Here is a 20,224-nt window from a genome sequence, read left to right as displayed (position 1 = left end):
TGTTGATAAAGGCAATAATTAAAGAATAATGTTAATTAGCTGCTTTTATTTGAAGAAAAGTAAGTAGTTGGAGGGCTTCCAGGCTGCTGAGGTGGGAGTCACTCTTTCTGGAAGAAGGGGAGGCTGTGGGTAGGAGTGGGAGCGTGGGGCCGTAGGAGGGGGAGAGGTGGAGGAGGCTGGGACAGAGCGTGAGGTAGGGCCACTAAGGAGGGTGCTGAGGCCTAGGTCCCCTATTGAAAGGGGCCTGGTCACACCAAGACCCTTGGAAAGCAAAGCTTGGAAAGCAAAGAAAGATGGTGCTGCTGGCATCTGGGAATTGTCACCAGCAGGCTCACTGCCATCATGGTGGACACTGGCAAAGCCAGATCTGTCCCCTGCACCATTCCTGGCCAAACCCACTCACTCCACACAATCTGTCACTCACTACTCAGGCACTTCCTGTCACACTCACACACACACACACACACACCCCCGACAACCTGTCACTCACTACTCAGGCACTTCCTATCATACTCACTCTCTTCACAACCTGTCACACTTAGCACTTAGTCACCACCATCACCCTTGCTGGACAGGGCTGTCTTTTCAAAAAAGGTGGCCACCATGACATCTCTCACCATCTAGGCTCTTCTTGTAATGTGACTTTGACACTCTTCCATCAAGAAGCAGGTCTAGGCTGGGTTTGGGGCTCAGCAGTGGAGCACTTGCCTAGCATATGTGAGGCCCTGGGTTCCATCCTCAGCACCACACAAAAACAAGTAAATAAAATAAAGGTATTGTGTCCAACTACACCTAAAAAAATTTTTTTTAATTAAAAAAAAAAAAAGCAGCAGCAGCAGGTCTAGACCACCTTCTCTTGGACCCGGGACATACTCGGCTACTGCCTTGACCAGCACAGTGGAAAGACATGGGCTAGTCCCCCCCGCCCCCCACCAAGGCCAGGTTACTCCTGGGCTCTCCTCCGTCCGCCCTGCTTGCTGGGGACCCACCCCCACACTATAAGGAGGCTCCAGGGGCTGCACACAGACACCACGGGGAGCTGAGGTTCAGCCAACAGCCAGCACTACCTGTCAGGTGAGTGAGTTGTTGAGTCACCTTTTTACACCTTTTCAGCAGAAGGCCAGGCATCTTGGAGCGGCGACAGGCTGATGCAGTTAAGCTCCATCCTTGTTCCTGCCTCGTGGCATCTGCAAGTCACAGTCATCATGCCCACAAGGACGGGGTGGGGGTGGCTTGTTGTACAGCAGGTGACTAATGCGTTCATGGAGATGCACCCTCGCACTAGGACTGCCTCCTCCCCAATACCCCACTCTCCTCACAGACTGCCCCAGAGGCCCAGCAGGACAAATACTACCAGCTATGAGAACTTCTTGCCAAGAAAGCCATGACTGGCCTCCACCATGTGCCCTGGCTCTCCACAGCCCGTGAGTCCTCCTAGGGTCTGCCAAGTGGGGACGGAACAAGGGTGTGGCAAAGCGCACTAGCTGACCACGGAGGAGAAACCCCAGAGACAAACCCTTCTCTTGGACCCTGGACACACTCGGAGATGCACCATCGCACACCAGCTCAGCAGCTGGCCCAGGGCCCGAGGCTTAGATCCACCGCCTCCTGGTGAAATGGCTTGGTTTCCTGAGGCCGCAAGTCAGGAAGCAGACTCGGTCCAGTCCGGCTCAGCTGCCAGCTGGGCCAGCCCACCAAGGACATCACCCTGGGCATACAAGATGGACACTGAGGTGGTGGGTCAGCTCAAGGGCTAAGGGACTGTCCTCTGCCTTTGGTGGCCAAGCAAAAAGTAGGAGCTGGGTCTGGGGTTTCTCTCCTGCCTCTCCGGGGAGGCGGAAGACCTCATCAGCCTCACCCACCACAAGACGCCACACTGCTCTGCGCTACCCTGCTCAGAGAAAAATTTCTTTCCAGAGATGAATTTCACTAAGTAGGCCATGGGCTGTGGGACCAATCCCCTTGCTTGTGGAGGCTGCAGAGGATGTCCTCTGAGGGACAGAGAGGCTTCTAGGCTGCTGGCCTGCAGGATCAGGGTCCAGCAACCCCAGGAGGTAAAAGGCAGGAAATGGGCCTGGCTCCTGCTATGGTAACCAGCTGTGCCCTTGGCTCCCAGGATCTGCTGCTTGTCCACTGCCCACTCCCAGAAATCCTGGTCCCCACCCATACTCTTGCCAGCTCTGTCCCCTACAAGCAACCTACCCTCACATAAGACCTCTAAGAGGCCAACTTGTACATATGATAGCTTCTGGGGAGGAGAGGGAGAGCTGGACATACAGTAGCGCTTCCTACACACATGGTATCTACTTCAGGTGTGAACAGAAAAAGGCAAAAAAGCCTGTATACACAGTCTACAGTCAGATTACCTGGCTCTGCTGTGTGTCTTTGAGCAAGTCATTTAACCTCTCTGTGCCCTGGCTTCCTCCTCTAAAAACAAAGGATAGTACCAGTGCTTATACCACAGCATTATTATGGGAACAAAGTCATTTAAATGATGGTATTTATAAAGCATTAAGTTATGCCAAATACATAGTCATAGTGCTTATTAAATTAAAAATAAATTAAATTTTTTTAGATTTTCAGCTCCAAGGCATGTCAATTCTGTCCATTTTCTGGAACATTACATTAAGGCCAAAAAGGCAGAATTACCTCAACACCAGTCACAAAACTGGCCCAGCTGCTAATGCCCATGACCTCAGGGGCCATGAAGGGAACCACTCACCACTCAGGGAAGCCTGAGCTAGGTAGGAGATGTGCAAAGTGGGAAACCCACACCCTGTTCCTGGCCCAGTAGGTGCAGGCCCAGGGACATCAGCTCTCCTGCTGAGTTTTAAAACATTACCTCTAATCAGGCCTCCAGGCCTCATGGTCACCACACCACACAATGCAGCTCTGACCTGGAGTGAGGAGCTCGCTATCTGATGGGGGAGACCGACAAGGAACCGGGGGATCACTTGATGGCATGGGAAGCACCCCAGGGTCAAGGAAGGGGGTGGAGCCTGCAAAGAGCAAGGAAGCACTGCCCCAGGAAGTGGAGGCACACACATAATGGCTAGATGTGTCAGGAGTGCAGTGGTCCAAGCACAGGAGCTGAAGGGCATCAGGACAGAGAGCAGAGGCTGAAGGAAGCAGCTGGAAGACCCCTAGAAGCCAGGAAGGGCTGAATCCCAGCTCACTAGAGAAATGCTATGTGTCCGTGGGAAGCCTCTGAATGTCACTGGGTACCTGCAGGTGAACATCATGGTGCCTTCGCCAGAGCACAAGTGCAACCCTTGGACCGCCCCCAAAGAGGCCACGTGGAAAGGGTCCCAGGAAGGACAAGCATCTCTTAGTCATTCCATCCTTGCTGCACCTGAAATCTTCTCTCTTGCAGCTCTGGTAAGAGGTCCTGGGGAGCAAATATGAAAGCAGATGACCAGAAAACATCTGTGGAGCCCCTGGTATATGCCAGGCATGCCACTGAGATGATCTCATGTCTCCCATATTAAGACCCCATTTCACAGATGAGAAAACTGAGGCATGAGGGGACAGTTTCCTGGCTGTCATATGCAGCTAGAGAGAGCAGAGTTCATCTGTCTGGCAAGAGCTCACCCTGTCCCCCGCATCAAGCTACCAATCAGGGGCTTTCCCCCTAAGAGATCAAGGCTGGAGAGGCGGCAGGTGCGGTGGCCAATTCTGTAGTAGCAGCACCTGCCGGCTGGCCCCACATTACCCTGTGTCACCTCTACTGCAGTGAGATCAATACTCAGGGGGCTGGGCTTAGCTTTGGGGAAATCATTAAATGCTACACAAACTAGTCAAAAAATAATTGCATAGCAAGGAGACATCAAAAGGATCTTTGCCTGGGAGCAGGAGCAAGCGTGCATGCGCACACTTAAGACACGCCACACTGCACATGTGGCAAAGACACACACACATGTGCACGCACACAGATATTCACTTGTGGATACAGACACAACTATATAAGCAAAACACACTCAGAAAAACAGACATACCTACAGAAACACTGATACAGACACGAACATGCAAAGACACAAGCACATTCCAAGATATGTGCACATGAAGATGCAGACACACAAAGTCACACTTACTCACATCCACCCTTTTATTCATTTGACTGAATTTTTGAGGCCTACATGTGCTTACCCCTCTGCTGCTCAGTTCTGGGAACAAGCTGCTCCGTGCCCTCACAGAGATTAGAGTCCACAGAGAGAAGGAGGCAGCATCAGTGACACAGAGATGTGTCTGACAGCCACTGTGATATGTGCCGCAGAGGTGGGGTCCACAGAGCACAGGGGTTGTACAAGCAAGCTCCCAAGATGGAAGAGGGGTTGATGGGGCTGGGAAGATGGGGATGGGAAGTGTCACGAGGTCAGGGAATGTGGAGGGCAGAGAGAATGTGACTTAAGAACAAGATCAAGAACAGAGGGCACAAAGGAGTTTATTATACAAATTCAAGTCTGAACCAAATTCTGATGAATATAGTGAACCCTAGCGCAACTACTAAGAAAACCTCAAAACTAGTAAAAACAATTCATTAGTAAAATTTCAATGCTACATGAGAAAATATTCACCAATGCAAAAGAAAACAGAAGAGAAGGGGGAAAAAAGACAGACATACAGAAAACAAAAAGTAAAATGCAGACTATGTCAATAGTACATTAAATGTGAATGGATTAAACAATCTACTCAAAGTGCAGAGGTTTTTTAGACTGGATAGAAAAACATGGTCCAACTGCATGTTGTCTATAGGAGACACTTTAGATTCAAAGACACAAATAGACTGAAAAGTAAAAGACTCCAAAAAGATACATCATGTCAACATGATGACAGGAAAGAGGAAGTAGCTATGCCAATATCAGGCAAAATGAACATTAAATTTTTTTAATGTTACTAGGATGAGGGGCATTTCATAATGAAAAAAGGGTCAATCCATGAAAAAAAACATAACAGTTATAAGCCTATATACACCTAATAAAAGGACATGGCATGAAAACTGGCCAAAATGAGGAGCAAAATAGTCAATTCAATAATGCACACTTCAATATCCTGCTTTCAACAGAGAATTGAACTAGCCACAAGATTAGTAATACTGTAAGCCAGAAACAGAGAGCAATGAGCAGTCTGCTGAGCCTGGGAGGTTACAATGCGGACTTTGCCTCAAAAGCAATCTGAAGCCATGAGAAATGGTACTTGGCAGGATTTTAAGTAATCTCACTAGCTGCTGTGTGTCAGCAGAGTCAGGAAGGCCAGAGGCAGTCCAGGAAGACACAATGGTAAACTGAAATCCATTGCTGGGGGCATGGGCCTAGTGCCAATGGTGGGAAAGAAGGTAAGGGGTGGGACACAGGAGGTCTGTAGGAGGGTTAAAAAAAAACAGGATTTAGTGACAAATTGTATGTGAGGGGCATGGGAGAGAGGGACAGTCTGGGCAGCTCCCAGGTTTCTGTCCTGTAGACCTGGATGGACCTAAGATGGAGACCAGGTGAGGTCAGTTATAACTGGGTCATCTTGTGCTGGAGACGTCTTTAACACAGGCATTCAAAAAATATCAACAAAGTGATTTTTTCTTAAAAAGAAGAAATGTCAAGAAAGCCGTCAAGCTGACAGGTCTGGAATCCAGAGGCAGAGAATGGAGAGTCGGGGTAGTAGCGGTCATGTGAATAGAGAGGAGGCCACATAAGGGACCAAGGGAACAGAATGAGAAAACATGGACCTTGAACATATTTAGAGGCCAGCCTAAAGGGAATGGGCCTGAGAAAACACCAAGAAGTGGTGGCAGGAGGTAAAATGAAGAGAACACAGTCAGAGGCCTGTGGGTGCTCTGTGGGGAGAGCGGTGGGTGGAGGTGCAGAAGGAGACAGTGTGAGCAGACATTCCAGCAATGTGGCTGAGCATGGAGGAAAGAGGGTCTCTCCATCCACTTTCTTGGGAAAGGAAGCGCAAGAGTCTTCCCTTTGTACACACTCTGTGGAATGGGAGGTGATCCAATAGAACATGTGGGACCCTTCTAACAGGTTCTGAGCATCATGTGGAGGTCAGATGCTGCCATCTGTAACTGCACAGGGACACTAGGGACATAGGGACACCCTCGTCCAATAGCAGCCTAGAGACCAGCCATGCTCACCTCCCTGTCCACAGAGGCCCTGCCCCAAAAATCTCTCCCAAGTACCTTGATGAATTCCAATCTGCTACAGGACAGAGCCTGGTTCTTCCTGGATCTTTCCAGGGACCTAGGGAACAGTGGTTCCCATGGGATCTTCTTGGAGGCAGACCCCTCTGAGACCACCCACCCACTGAGAGCATCAATTTATCTCCAGCCCAGTTCCCTCTCCAGCAGACCTCTACCTATTTCACAGGCCTATGGGGGAGGTGGGTGGGTGGGTGGATGGGTGGGTAGACGGATGAGTGGATGGGTGGGTGGGTGGGTGGATGGGTAGAGGGATGACAGTATGGATAGATGCACAATGGATAGGGTTAGTCAGTAGGAATGGGAAAGTAAACAGGTGGATGAATTACTGAGTGGTTGGAGACAGATGGATGAGTGAGCAGATTTATGAATGAACAGATGAGAGAATGTTGGTGGATGACGGGTAGTGGGTGGACAGATGGTAAGGAGGTACTCACCAGCCTCTGCTAGACTTCCAGTCTATGGTGATCAAGGATTGGACAAAACTGAAGGTAAGGAAGGTTCTCTATTCTGTACTCTAGCCCACATGCCCCTGTAATTCCCCAGGCAGACATCCCATATCATCTCCACATATGGAAGTCAGGACGTGGCCTCCAGCACAAGGCACCCCATGTAGCCTGGGTCAAACACTCATACCATCTTGGTCATATCATCTTTTCATGGCCCCTCCTAACAAGTGGTACCTGGGAACACACTAGAAACCAGGCACCCTGTGATCAGGGAGTAAAGGTCTCTTCTCAGATCATGACCCAATCCCCCCTCAACCCCTTGTATGGGCTCTGCACAACTTTCCCCCACTGCACATCCACCATGAAAGACCTCCAAGTCACTGCACAGGAGAGCCAGCCATACCCCTCCAAAGACCTGCAGCTTCCACCCTGCTCAAGGCTCAGGTGCATCTCCATGACAAGTTTTTCAAGCTCCCAACCCAAATGCTGCTAGTCCTCTATACACTTAGAGGAGTGCCACTGCCACTTCTAAGACCCCTCTCTGAGCAGAGATCACAACATCCAGTTTGTCACAGAAGCTCCTTTCCCTAGTCTCCAATGCTCCCTCCCTCCCTCCCTTCAATGTTCCCTCCCAGGCTGAACCTAATGAGACCCAAACATAAACTGGATCTCACTTCCTCCTTGCTTCCAACCTCAATAACGTCCTATTTCCCTTAGATGCCACCTGAATCCACCCGCTACTGTGGTCTTCAAGGGCTAACCCACAGGGACCCACCTTCCACTTGGGATTTGTCCCCTCCCCTCCCCTCTGAACCCCACACTCTGGCCTCCCTCCAGCGCCTTGCTGTACAAGCTGAGTCCCATGTCAAGGCTACAGGCTGCTCTGTGGCCATGAATTCTTTTGCCTGAACTTTGCTAACGGACTCCTCATCATTCAAGTCTCGAAGTCAGAATGTCACCAACCCAGGGTAGCTAAACACCATGAATAACAGGTGCCCCTCCATCTAGATTTCCGCACCCTGATCACTTCTTTCTTCCATTCTTTCCATTTCTGCAATTACACATTTATTCGTTTCATTTGCCCCTCTACACCAGCACCTGGCACTGTATTGGGCACAAAATACAATATTTGATAAGACATTTGCTATTTGCTGGATGTATGTCAAATTCAAGCAAAGACTCCAGCCATTCTGTCTGGGTTTGAGTCCTGTGTGACCTTCGGCAAGTGAATGGGCCTCCCTGGACCTCAGTTTTTTCATCTGTCAAATGCGGCAACACTGGTACTCACCCCAAAGGGCTGAAAAGATTAACTGTGAACATGGAGTACTGACAGGGCAAGGGGTACAGAAAAGTGAGGAGGCATCCCAGCCCAGGGGCCACTTCCAGATACAACCCTGCCCTAAATCCTTGTTGTCTGAAACCATGCCATGAAAGAAAAGTTCTGCTGTGAACAGAAAGCGCTCATGATACCAGATACAAAGTCCAGAGTGAAGCTGATGTTGACCATAGGAGGTGGCAGGGGCTGGAGTCAGTGGTTAAAAAAACCTAAAAAACTTTTTTAATAAAGCCTACAAGTCTATCTCCTTCCTTCTTTATCAACGACACGATTTATTGACCGGAGAGGCCATATTGACTAAATAAATCTTGATAATGACCACGGCAGCAATCAATACCTGCTTATTATCAGCCCAGGCCGAGAATTCCATCTTGCGGAATGTGGGCTGACGACAGGGGCGCCATGAAGCTTGGGTCCAGGGGGTGCCCAGGATGAATGGGCAGGTGCCCAGGACAGCCGGGACTGCAGGGTGGGTGGTGCTCATTTTCCAGGTCAAAAACGAAATCATTATGGAGTTGTTAATAAATCTCCTCCCACCTCACGTCACTCAGGTTTTGGGGCAGGATACATTTCCATGAGCTAATAGTGGCAGATTGTTTTAGGGGCTTTTCAAAAAAAAGAAATTAAAGAATACAAGCATAGTGACTGCAGATGGGGACCTCTTATGAGAGGCATCTCTGGCACTAGTGGGGCAAGAGCAGGGATAGGGTAGCCAATAGTCCTGGGTCCTTCATTTAAGCCCAGGGGCCACTGCCTGTTGGCAATGTGACCCTGGAGCACAGGCCTCAGCCTACCCAGCTGTAAAATGGGGTAGCAGAAGCTCTCCTTTCACACGGCTGCTGGGAAAACTACGGAGATAATGTCAGGAGAGGGCTTTTTAGTCTGTCTGGCCCAGCATAAAGATGCAAGAACTACTGGTTAAAGAAACTGAGGCTCCCAGGCTTTTCTAAAAGCCCACCAAAGGCTTGCAGTGGAGAGGCCTGACCTCCAGACAGGAGCTTGTTTCTTATTTATTGAGTTAGTACTGCAGATTGAACCTGGGACACTTTACCACTGAGCTACAACCTGAGCCCTTCTTATTTTGAGATAGGATCTTTCTAAGTTGCTGAGGCTGGCCTCAAACTTGCAATCTTCCTGCCTCAGCCTCCCCATCACTAGGATGACAGGCAGGTGCCACTGTGCTCAGCTGGAGCTTCTCCATCAGGGACCAGTTCACTTGGCTGCTGGCCGCTGGCTCTCAGTAGACCAGCCTGGGTAACTCTGGCGCTTGGTGACACAGACCCAGATTTAAGAGTCCTGTGCCCCTGGGGTACCCTGGGGGAATCTGCACCCAGCTGATATCCAGGCGAGTTTCCTTCATCTGATCCTAGCAGCCAGCCACAAGCCTTCAGGTTCCACCCAGATCTGGCAACCTCTGACTAACCAGAGAGGCCCCAGAGGTGAATGACAAAGAGTAACGATATCATAATAATGGTAATAATTAATAATAACAACACTAAGGGTGATAATTGCTGCTCGTGTTTGCTGGGAAATGAGGATGCTCCAACCATGTGCTAAGGACCTTTCCTCACAGTGTCCCTATGAGGTAGGGGCTGTTTACTTCTCTTGCAGACGAGGAGGCTTAGAAAAGTCAAGGAGATTGCCTAAGCTCTCCTGGTAAGGAAGCAGCAAGACCAGGGTCCTGTGAGGTCTGACTGCTCCGGGCCCACATTCATTTCAGGTGCTTCTCCTAAGGAGACTGAAATCCAACCAGAAAGGCCTTCTCATTTTGATGATAATAATGATGACTGTTCATAAAGATGAGAAGCAATGATTAATCACAGTCACTATTTAGGAAAGGCTTACAGCTCACCCAGCCCTAGGCTGTATCTAGTTGTTTCTCTTTATTTCTTACAACCTTGAAGAAAAGTATTTCTGTCTCCAATAATTATAAAATAGAAGCTTTAGAGGCCAGGGCCTTGGTTTGCCTGATCTGGGCAGAACTTGGCACAGCAGGAGCAGAATAACATTTAGTAAGAGTGAGTGGGTAACCTGCCATGGCAGCCCAGCTCCATTTTAGGCAGAAACACTGAATGCCCTCAACCTAGGAGGAAGACAGACTTAAGTCCTGGACTCCCACCAGATTACAAGTGAGAGCTCCAGGGATGCTCAGCAGAGAAGCCCCTCACCCCTGGGTCATTGTCCCAAGGCCCCACCCCTTCCAGATGCCCACTGGGCTCATCGGCCGGCCTGGGAATAAGGCATTGTTCAAAACATTACCTGGTCCAAAAACATTTGAGCTGTCTGAGACCGAGGCCACCAAACCATCACTAATGGCCCGCAGCCTGCCGGCAATTAATTAATGGATGTATTAATTAGGATGAAAGCCACCTCCCAGGCTGGAATTGGGGTCACCAGTTTCAAAGCGAGACTGACAGAGCTAAAGATAAAACCTTGCTCACCGAAGGCCTGAGGCCCATGCCCTACTCCCAGGCAGGGGTGAGCAAATTTCAAGAGCCAGGGAGTGGTGAAGCAGTGGGAGCTGGGAGGAGGGGACACATGTGGCTGCACCCCAAGTGCAGGGGCAGCTGGTACCACACACCCTTCCTGTGGCATTCAACCACTCCATCATGCAAATGTTTATTGAGGGAGGGAGGCAGAGAGCAAGCAAATACATTAACAGACATCATGGCATCAATTGAAACAAGGGAAGGAGTCGAAGGTCATTTTGGAAAAAAAAAAAAAAGAGGTATGGGACCTCCATGAAGAGGAGAAACTTAAGCAGTGGCAACAGGCTGAGAGGGAGAACTGTGGAGACATCAGGCAAAGGGTCCCAGATGGAGAGGCCAATAAGTGCCAAGGTCCTGCGGTTAGAACAGGCTTGGTGTGTTTAACGAGAAGTAAAGCTGCCCAAATGGCTTGAACAAGCAGGGGGATAGTGGCAGGAAACAAGAGGGAGAAATACAGGGGGAAACTGGTGGGAAGGGGGTTCTGAACACATAGGACCTATGGGCCAAGTAGGGACAGGTCACCAGGAAAAGTGTTCCCCTCTTCAGAGTGGTCACTCCCAGCATCCCAACAGGACATGCCAGGGACCTCAACTGAGCATCTCCCAGGTTCTGGGAACAAAGGCAACAGAATCTCACTCCACTGTCAGTGGAGGGTGTGGTCCACCAAGAAGCAGACAAAAAGGGGAGATTATGTGGCAAAGAAATGTACCAGTCAAGACCGGCACCTTCCAGGGGGCATGGGGTGAAGGAGAAAGAGAGGGCAGCAGGAGGCTGGTGGCTCCTGGACTGCCACAGAGCTGGCAGGTGAGTCACAACTGTTCCAGGAGCTTCAGAATCCCTGGGTACTCAGTCCCTGGCTGGGACAGCCATGGGCTTAGTTTCCAGGCAGGGAGTGGGGGCCAGTCACACTCCCTTTAGTCAGAGATCTGCAGGGCACCCTCTCATGGCCACCGTCAGGAGATACCATTACCACACCCGTGTTCTAGATGAGAAAATCAAGCCTAAGGAAGGGAAAATGATTTGCCCAAGCACACACAGCTAGGAAGGGGAAGGACCAGGAATTGAACCTGACAGCCCTATGCACAGTCAAGAGATGGGATGAGGGCATTTTCCAATGGATCAGGAAGTGGACAAAAACCTTGTTAAAAAAGTAAAAACTATACCCAGGCTTTTTCTGGTATCTGACAATTTACAAAGCACCCATTAAGAGAGGGTTCACCAGGAGTCAGGTGCACAGTGTCTTATTTTACCCCCCCATCCTTACTCCCAGGTGATAGATGGCAAGAACGAGGAGGGGGTCCAATAGCCTGTTGGGCATCTGAGGCCTGCCTCTTTACTTCTTTCAGGTGCTGCACACGGAATTCTGCCCATCTGAGGGGCCTCACACATGCCACTCCCTGACCACATCTTTGAGATTTCTGCTGAGGGGTCACTTCTTCCAAGAAACCTCTCTCTGGTCCCAGACTTGGGGACCCTCTGCCATCTTTGTCTCAGAACGCATTTCCAATGTCTGATCACACACTCTCTATCCAATGACATGTGTCTACCCTTCCCACTGTCCCTGGGCTCACTGTGAGCTGCCATCTTGAGTTCCCCGAAGTATCTCCTGTATATAGTTACTAGTTATATTACTTATTATATTTGTTATTAGTCATATAATTATTAATCAAAGTAAGTTCTACCTTAAGTGGTGAATATATGTTTCTGGAAACAAAGGTAACAGTAATTATTATTCACCTTAACATCCTATAACACTTCTATGTGCTGGTCCAGGTCTCAGCACTCCATATGTATTAACTCAGTCCTCACAAGGATGCTTCAGGAGATGGCTACTACCATCATCCCCATTTTACATACAAGAAAAATGAGGCTCAGAGAGGTTAAGTGAGTCATCCCAGATCATGCAGCTGGTAAATGGCAGAGTTGTGACCTGAATATAGGCCACCTGGCTCCAGAGTCCACATTAAACATCTTTGTAGGTGGAGAGGTACAGGGCTGACCTCTGCAGCCCACACCACACCTCCTCACAAACCTGGGCCCACAGAAGCTCCTAATGGACAACAGGCACCCAGGGAAGGTATCTCCAGCAGTGTGGCCTTTGAGTGACAGCTCCACTAAGGGAAATCTGGCCCCCACTGGGCAGCCCTGATGACCCCTGTGGTCTCCCCACCCACAGCACCCCACCCAAACAGTCGGCTGGACACGTTGATGGATCATAATGGTTCCGGGGGAGCCAATCGGCCCGTCCAGTTTGAGCGACGGCGGCTTGCAATCTTAAGCACTGTTGGGCTCCAGGCGTCTCGAGCAGACAACCAGCTCAGGCCAAAGAGGCCAAAGGATTGATTTTTTTTTTTTCTTTCTTTCTTTTTAATGACAAATGTGTATTTGAGAACTGCTGTTTCCTTTGGCTGAACTCAAGGACAGCAAAGTGTGGGGGGCTGGGAAGGGCCCGGGCAGGGAGCCCCTGGCCTACTTTTGGAGGGTGACTAAGTTTCTGGAAAAGAAGCAGAGACAGTGGACTCTGTACCCCACTAACCACCCCTCTTCATGGGACTGTCAGGGGTCTTTTGGTTTTTCTGGAAACACAGGCTCTTCTGACACTAGACACTTGGGAAAGGCAACCAGTGACCTTGACAACCAGTGACCTTGACCCTTCTTGGGATCCTTTCCACTGCCCTGAGCCTCTGCTGTGCCCTATGCTTGGAATGCCCTTCCTAGGTCTCCACATCCTTTTTCAGTGAGACCTGCGCAATGTACCAGAGTTCCTAATCTGTAAGTGACACTGGACATCTGGGTTTCTTAAGTAAAATCTCCCATGTTTTAAATGCTGACAACTTTCACAAGAATGTTTCTAAATATTGCACTAATCCAGACACATTTGCATAGCCCCAGACTCAGCTCCCTGTCTGCAACTTCTGTGGTCAGAGCTCCAAAAATATGAGACATTACAAGTAATATAGTAATAGGTTAGCACAGTAAATCCCCAAGAGAGAAGAGAAAACCTGCCTAGAAATCTCTTCGACAGCCTGAAAGGCCAGCAAGTTCCAGCAACCACTGTTTATCTGCCTTTCTCACCCCTCTCTCACACTCTAAAAATATCAGCAAGAAGAAATAAGGCACCTACAAAGCATTAACTGTGTGCCTCACACTGTGCTAGACATGTCCATATTCAAAGCATTTTAATTTTATTGAACAATTAGAAGGTAGACACTATTACTAGTCCCATTTAACAACAAAGAAAGAAAGGCACAGAAAGATTAAGGGACTCATCCAAGGTCACACAGCTGGTAGGCAATGGAACCAGGAACTGAAGTCAGTCGCAGCCCCTTCCCATCCTGGCTGTGTGTGCTTCCCTCTTGAGGGAAAGGGTAAAGAACTAGTTTGGGAACTGAGTTTGAAAAGCAAAAACTTTAGCCATGCCATAGTCTGTATGGTGTCCATCACCTAGGCCAGTAGACCAGACTGATTACAGCAAATTACAGCCTTCGGGCCAGCTCTGGGGCCCTCTGCCCAGTTTTTGTAAATAAAGTTTTATTGGCACACAGCCATGTGCATTCATTCTTATTGGCCACGGCGGCTTTCATACTATAAGGGCTGAGAAGAGCAGCTGCAGCAGAGACATGTGGCCCACAAAGCCTGAAGTATATTATTAAGTGAGTCTTTACAGAAAAAAAGCTGCCATGTGTACCTAATGGCAGGCCAACATCGCCTGTTGTGTCCAGAGACACCACACCCCAGAAGGTTCTGAAGTCAAAACTCTCAGAGAAACTGCAAGGCCCTTAGAGTCCAGTGCACATTTGCATAGTGAAGGGGGAAAGAGTTGTGGAAACTCCTTTAACCTTCTTGAGGCTCAGTGGTCTCCACTGTGGGGCTAAAACTGAAAGTAATGAAGGAGCTAGCTCCACACAGATCTCGAATCCCAGGCAGAGGGAAGTGCAAGTGCAAATGTCCTGAGGTGGGAATGTGCTCGACGTAATGAGGGACAAGAAGGACTTCCTGGATGGAACAGTGAGTGAAGGCAGCATGACTGCAGTGGAGAGATAATGGGGCAGACCTCAAGGGATAATCAGAAGAAAGGAACTTTAAGTATGATAAGAATATATTGTCCATATTCTACAAAACACTAAAACAATTTTTGACAAGGGCTAATGGGGGCTTAGAAAGCAAGTATCTCCACCCTAGATATAACTGCTTGTCTAAAAAAGAAGTGACTTAAAAGGCCAATATCCCCCTTTCCTAACAACCATGTGGGACTGGGGAAAGTCCCATGGTGGCGCTGGGGGAAGTCTCAAGGAGACAGCACGCTTTACTGATGCACCAAGCATGGTGCCCTTCATCGTTACCACAACCTGGTAGGCAGACAAGACATACCCGAGACTTGGATATTGGACGATTCACTCCAGAGTGCCAGAAGCCATTCAGGCTCCTGGTTCTTCTCTCCCCCTGCCAATCCCCTCCACCTTCCCTTCATCATCCATATAAGCCACTGTCACAAATAAAGAGCATCAGCTCCCGTCCTGAGGGCAAAGGAGAACAGACCCCAATCCCAAGGCCAGGATTAAAGGCAGATCAAGGCCATTCCCTTCCCACACTCCACCTATGCCAGTACTGGCCTCTGGATGAGAGGACCAGGAAGCAGCTAGAAAACAAGCCCTTAGACAGCAGCCTAGAGAACCACAGATTCTGGGCAGCCCCATCTACCATCAACCAGGTCCAAATTTAGCACCAGCTAAGGTGCTCGTGTTTGAAATCCCATCTGCCAGAAGAAAGGTTACCATGACAGAATGTCAAGTTCGAAGACAGAATTCTTTTTAAAAGGGGGAGGGAGAAATAGGGGAAAAAAAACACAAGAAATGCAGCTCCCTCTAGTCAAAACAGCCCCGTGTTCACTGAAATAAGCTATTGAGATACTCATGTGCTTCTTCAGGGTCGTCTGTAGTTTCTCAATTTTCTCCAGTGAATTCAGGTATTAATAAAAGAAATTTCAACAACCCCAAAAGGAAAGCTGGTGTGGGATGAGACGCTGCTCAGGTTTTCCCCTTGGCCTCCCACAGGGAGCCCATCTTTGGGAAGCAGTTTCTGCCAAGTTGAAAAACCAGAATTTTGGGATGCCCAGAAAAGACTGCTGGGTACTTAAATAAAGATTTAAACCTGTTTCTAGCTCCTGCAGAAAAAGCCCACAGGGTGTGGCATGAAGAACTAGAGAGCAGGCAGATGGAATGGGTCACTCCCTGGGTGGACTTAAAATAAGTGTCCAGGAATCTGAACAACTTGTCTGTTCTTATTCCCAGAGATGCTGCGGAAGGCCCCCCTCCCATCAGTCCTTCCTCTCCCTATCTCCCCTGACCCTGGCAGCCACCAGCCTCATGGGGCTGGGCCAGGCTGGGTCCTGCCGTCTCAAGCTCCTGCTGTCTCAGACTCCTGCCCCAGCAGCAATTCTATTACTTCAAAGTTTTCAAAGTTATGATTCCGCCAACAGAGCTGATAGCTTATTTACTGCTGTCATCTATAGAAAGAGGAATTTTGACACATTGTTAAATGATAGCACATTTAGATAAGTCAAGCTGTCAGAGGCTCTAATGGATGTCTAAACTCTCTGTGGCTGATATGTAAAATTTATGCACTTCAGAATATCATAAGGTTATAATATTTTAATCACATCCATGCTCTTTTCTAAACTTTGAGCAGGGAAAAACATTCCATCAAGCACCATCTCACTTCCCTGCCTCAAGAGAGTGTGCCCTCCTGGAAGTTTCTGCAAACCCCTTGGACAGGTACAGCTTCTCTTGCTCGTCCTATGGGTCTTGCTCCTAACTGCTGGCACCACAAGCAGAATTTACCTTTTCCTCCAAAACTTGGGCTGTGTGGTCCCAGCAGCCAAGCTCTATCCACCTCCAAAAATGCAGATGCACAGCTGGACCGCATGTCCTCATCTGGACAGGGGACCCCAAACTCTTATTAGCTTAAGGAACCCTCTCCTAAGGAGAAGGAAAAGAGGGTCTGCGAGACTGAACCCAGAGTGTCATATTTTATTTTTTTAAAAAAAGTGGCAAAGGAAAGCAGAAAAAGAAAACCATAAAGGTATGAATCCGGTTATGGCGATTATACACAGAAAAGCCATAAAAAAATACTGCATTAGTAATGTTCACCATAAAGCAATCTTATAACCAAATGAAATATGCCCAGCATTATCTTTGGATGGAAGTTTATTTCTTCTCGTTTCCTGAGCTGTTAGAAGCAAAGGGGGAAAAAACAGAGGAAGACAAGGCGGAGGCAGTTTCAAGAGCGGGCCTACGGGGCAGATCATCACCTTTACCACAAGCTCATAAGACCCTAAGACTGTTGACTGACCGCCCTCAGATGGAAACATCCTGCTGTGCTCAGCTGCCCTAGGAGGAGGAATAACTGGACCACTTCCATATTTGAAAAATATGTGCTTCCAGAGGGCTGCATGCTGGCCTGGCTTAAGGTCACCTTTCTTGCCAAGATGGGTGGCACTAAGCATCACAGTCTGGCTTGGGGACAAGGGACCACCTTTGCTGCCTCAGCCACTTTACTTTCAGCAACCAGGCTGCAAGAAACCATCCAAGCTGAACGACCAAAAATGAAAACCACACACCTTTTCCCAGGCAGCCAGGCCCAAGATAAGTGGGCCCAAATCTCTCAGCCTGTACAGGGCCCTGGGTGGGAACCAGTCCTTCCTACCTGCATTATGAGCCAGCAGAAGTTTGGGTTATTTCCCCTATAAGAAAAAAAACAGGGAGGGAAAAATGAAAATACAAATGTGTAGGAGTCATTAGCATTATGTATCAGAGAGGATCCCAGGCAAAAGTGCTGAGGCTCATAAGCCGTTTCCAACAAAAATGCCACCTGGGAGAGCACCCGGGAGCTGCACCAATGGGCAGGGGGACAACAGAACATTTCAGGATGGGGGTGGGGAGTAGGCAGATGTGCAGGCCTGAATGTTTGCATGCCACGGCTGCCACATTTATTTCTCTGTTCTCTAGAAGTGTGCAGCCTTTCAAACTCCCTGGGGGACACCCCTTCCACTTAATATCGATGTAAATGAGCTACCCCCCCCCTCACCAGAAGCCTTCATATTTTTTGGCAGACAGAAAACCATTGTCGTAATGAATACTCCCTCCACGTAGACCCCTGCAGGGGGAGAGGTCTTGCCACCCTGTGTCTCCATCACCTGCACAAGCCTCCCCACAACCCCCATCTCTATCCTTTCCAGTTTAAATCAGCTTTACCATCTCAGCATCTTCTAAAACCCTAACAAAGGGTTCCCAGATGCGAGGGAGTCCAGCTGAAATCAAGATTTGGGTGACCTCAATGGCTCCACAAAAGACCCCTGAGCAAAGAATGAAGAGAATGAGGTTCAAGCACCCCAGCTCAGAAATAAGCTCCCTAAGTGCCGCACCCACCCCTCAGTAGAGAGCCCCTGCCTCTCCCCCACCACAGCCCCAGTTCTCTGGATTGAAAACGAGTTATCTAATGAAAATTGTGTTAACTGACATTCTGGCCAACCGGGAGCAAATACCAGTGCTGTAAATCTCACCGCGGAAATTTTTTCCAGCCCAGAATAACAATAGGACCCTGCAAAGGGCTTTCGCCAGCCCTTCTGGTTCCTCTCCTCTTGTCTGCCACGTTCTTGTCATTCCTTATGTTACAGAACATCAATCATAAATAAAGACGCTGTCCCCCAGCCGTGCCCGGGTCTCATTTACAAACATTAGCAGGGAATGCGATTACCATTGGCCTTGGTGCCAAGCCCAATGTGGCTGCCCAACACTCTCCCTCTCTCTCCCTTCCTCTATCCATCCCTCCCCCAACCCCCAGTCTTCTAGAAAGGCCACTTTGGTATCCTTTAAACCAGCAAGCACAGCTCACAGCCCTGCCTATCTCAGCCGGCCACCAAACTGCAGCCCCAACTCGAGCAGTGAGGACCTGGAATTGCAAGGCACTCGCAGTTATTAACTGCATGCCTGAGTGCCCCGATTTTCTCTCCAGCTCAAGGCTTTGGGGGAGGAGGGGAGCCAGGAGTGGGGGGTTAGGAAGGAGGGAGACTGGGAAGCGGCCAGGAGGAGGGGGATGCTGGAGCCACTTATCAGAAGAAACTTAACGAGATCTGCAGGCGGATTTAAAAAAAAAAAAAGTGGGTCCCTTTTTATCTCCAGACTGATGCTCTCGCGTCTTCTGCGAATGTCACGGCCAAGGCAGGACATTCTAATCACACCCCCACCCCCCGTTATCCGCACCATTCCCCCCGCCCCCCGTATTCTCCTGCACTGGTCACGACTTTGAGACTGCAGGGCTTGGGGGGCTTGTCAGGGACATTCTGGGCACTCCCGGAAAAGAACAGAAGCTGGAGCTGTGCCTCCAAGGTGGGGTACTGGTATGCCCCTAGCCCCTAGAGGCTCCTGGAGGGCTGGCAGAAAACACCCCCAAATCTGGGGGAGCCACACAGCCTTACAGGAAGGAGAACAGGGTTACTGGGGTTCTGGAGGGAATCGTCCTAGGAAAGGAAAGGTAAAAAGAGAGGAGGAGAAAGAAAGAAAGAAAAAAGAAGAGGCTGGAGAACGGAGAAAAGAGGGGAGCGGCGGGGAGGAGAAGCAGCAGGCAGAAAAGGGCAAGGGAATCTCCCATTTAAAAGTTCCCATGGGCCCAAGAGCCGGGAGTCACCTGCTCTGCACTGCTCCCGGCTCTGCACCGCCCGGAAGGCAGGAGCGCAAACTTGCGCACGCCTGGGCCCAACACCGCCCGTTTGTACCTAGACTTGGGAAGGGGACAGAAGCGGGGAAAGGCAAGAAGCAAAGACGAACCCCGAGAGCCCGGCCCGAGAAGAGGTCTGCAGCGCAGGCTGCCAGTCCGGTGGCGGCGGCCGTGGTCCCCGGTTGGCGGCGCGTCCGGGCTGCGCAGCCAGGAGGGCGGCCGCGGCGGTGGAGGTGCCGGCGGGCGGCGGGGCGCGAAGCCGCCTCCTCGCCAACCAGGCTGCCTCCTCCTCTCTCCTCCTCCTCCTCCCTGCCCGCCAGCTCCCTCCCTCCCTCACCGAGCCCCAGCCGGGCGCGGACAGGCACACGGCGCGCTCCGCGGCCTCCCCCGGCGCCGCGAAGTTGGGAGGCGCGCAAAGTGCGGCGCGCTGGGGGCGGCTGGGGGTCCCGCCCGCAGCCCCCAGCCGGGGCCGCAGCACCCGCCTCGTTCGGCCGTTAGTCCGCCGGCTCGCTCTCTCGGCCGCGGGCTCACTAGCGCTTCTCCATGGTCGCGGCGGCTAATCGATGATTGAACCGAACAAAGAGCAGCGGCGAGATCAATTCCTAATACCTATCGATGGGCAGCGGGCAGCCGAGCCCTAGCGAGCCCCGGCAGCCGCCGCCCGCCGCCCCGGGGCGCCCGCCCGCCAGCCCGGGGACCTCCCCAATGCGCCCAGGGCGCGCCCGGGTTCCCCACAGCCGCGCGGCCGGCGCTGCCCGCACTAACCTGGAGTCGCCGTAGATCAAATCGCTTCCAATATTGAAACATCGATCCCACATTGGCGGCCATCTTGGGGGCTATTCGAGACGCGCACACACAAGAGTTTGGCTTTTCTCAATGGCTGCACTCAATATCCGGGCTGGACTCCCCCCAGCCCCGGGGCCGCCGGCGGCCGCCCGGGCCCCGCGCACCGCCGCCCCGGGCCCCTCGGGCGACCCCCGGCCTCCTGCCACCCACTGCCCCTCGGTGTCGCCGCTGCCGCCACCGCCGTCGCTGGGCCCCGGAG

General features: G+C 50.5%; 1 protein-coding gene across 1 annotated transcript in view; it reads right to left on the bottom strand.

Moving 5' to 3' along the window:
* Cux2 (cut like homeobox 2) overlaps positions 1 to 20,007 on the bottom strand; it is a 228,325-nt gene extending 208,318 nt beyond the window's left edge. The window contains exon 1 of the mRNA XM_027949207.2: positions 19,945 to 20,007. Coding sequence (XP_027805008.2) covers positions 19,945 to 20,007 — 63 coding nt within the window. The remainder of the gene's footprint in view (positions 1 to 19,944) is intronic.
* Positions 20,008 to 20,224: the final 217 nt, after the last annotated feature.

Source organism: Marmota flaviventris, chromosome 1, assembly GCF_047511675.1.
Source record: "Marmota flaviventris isolate mMarFla1 chromosome 1, mMarFla1.hap1, whole genome shotgun sequence".
Lineage (NCBI taxonomy): Eukaryota > Metazoa > Chordata > Mammalia > Rodentia > Sciuridae > Marmota > Marmota flaviventris.
The sequence above is the reverse complement of the archived record's forward strand: the minus strand, read 5'-3'. Positions and strand labels throughout refer to the sequence as shown.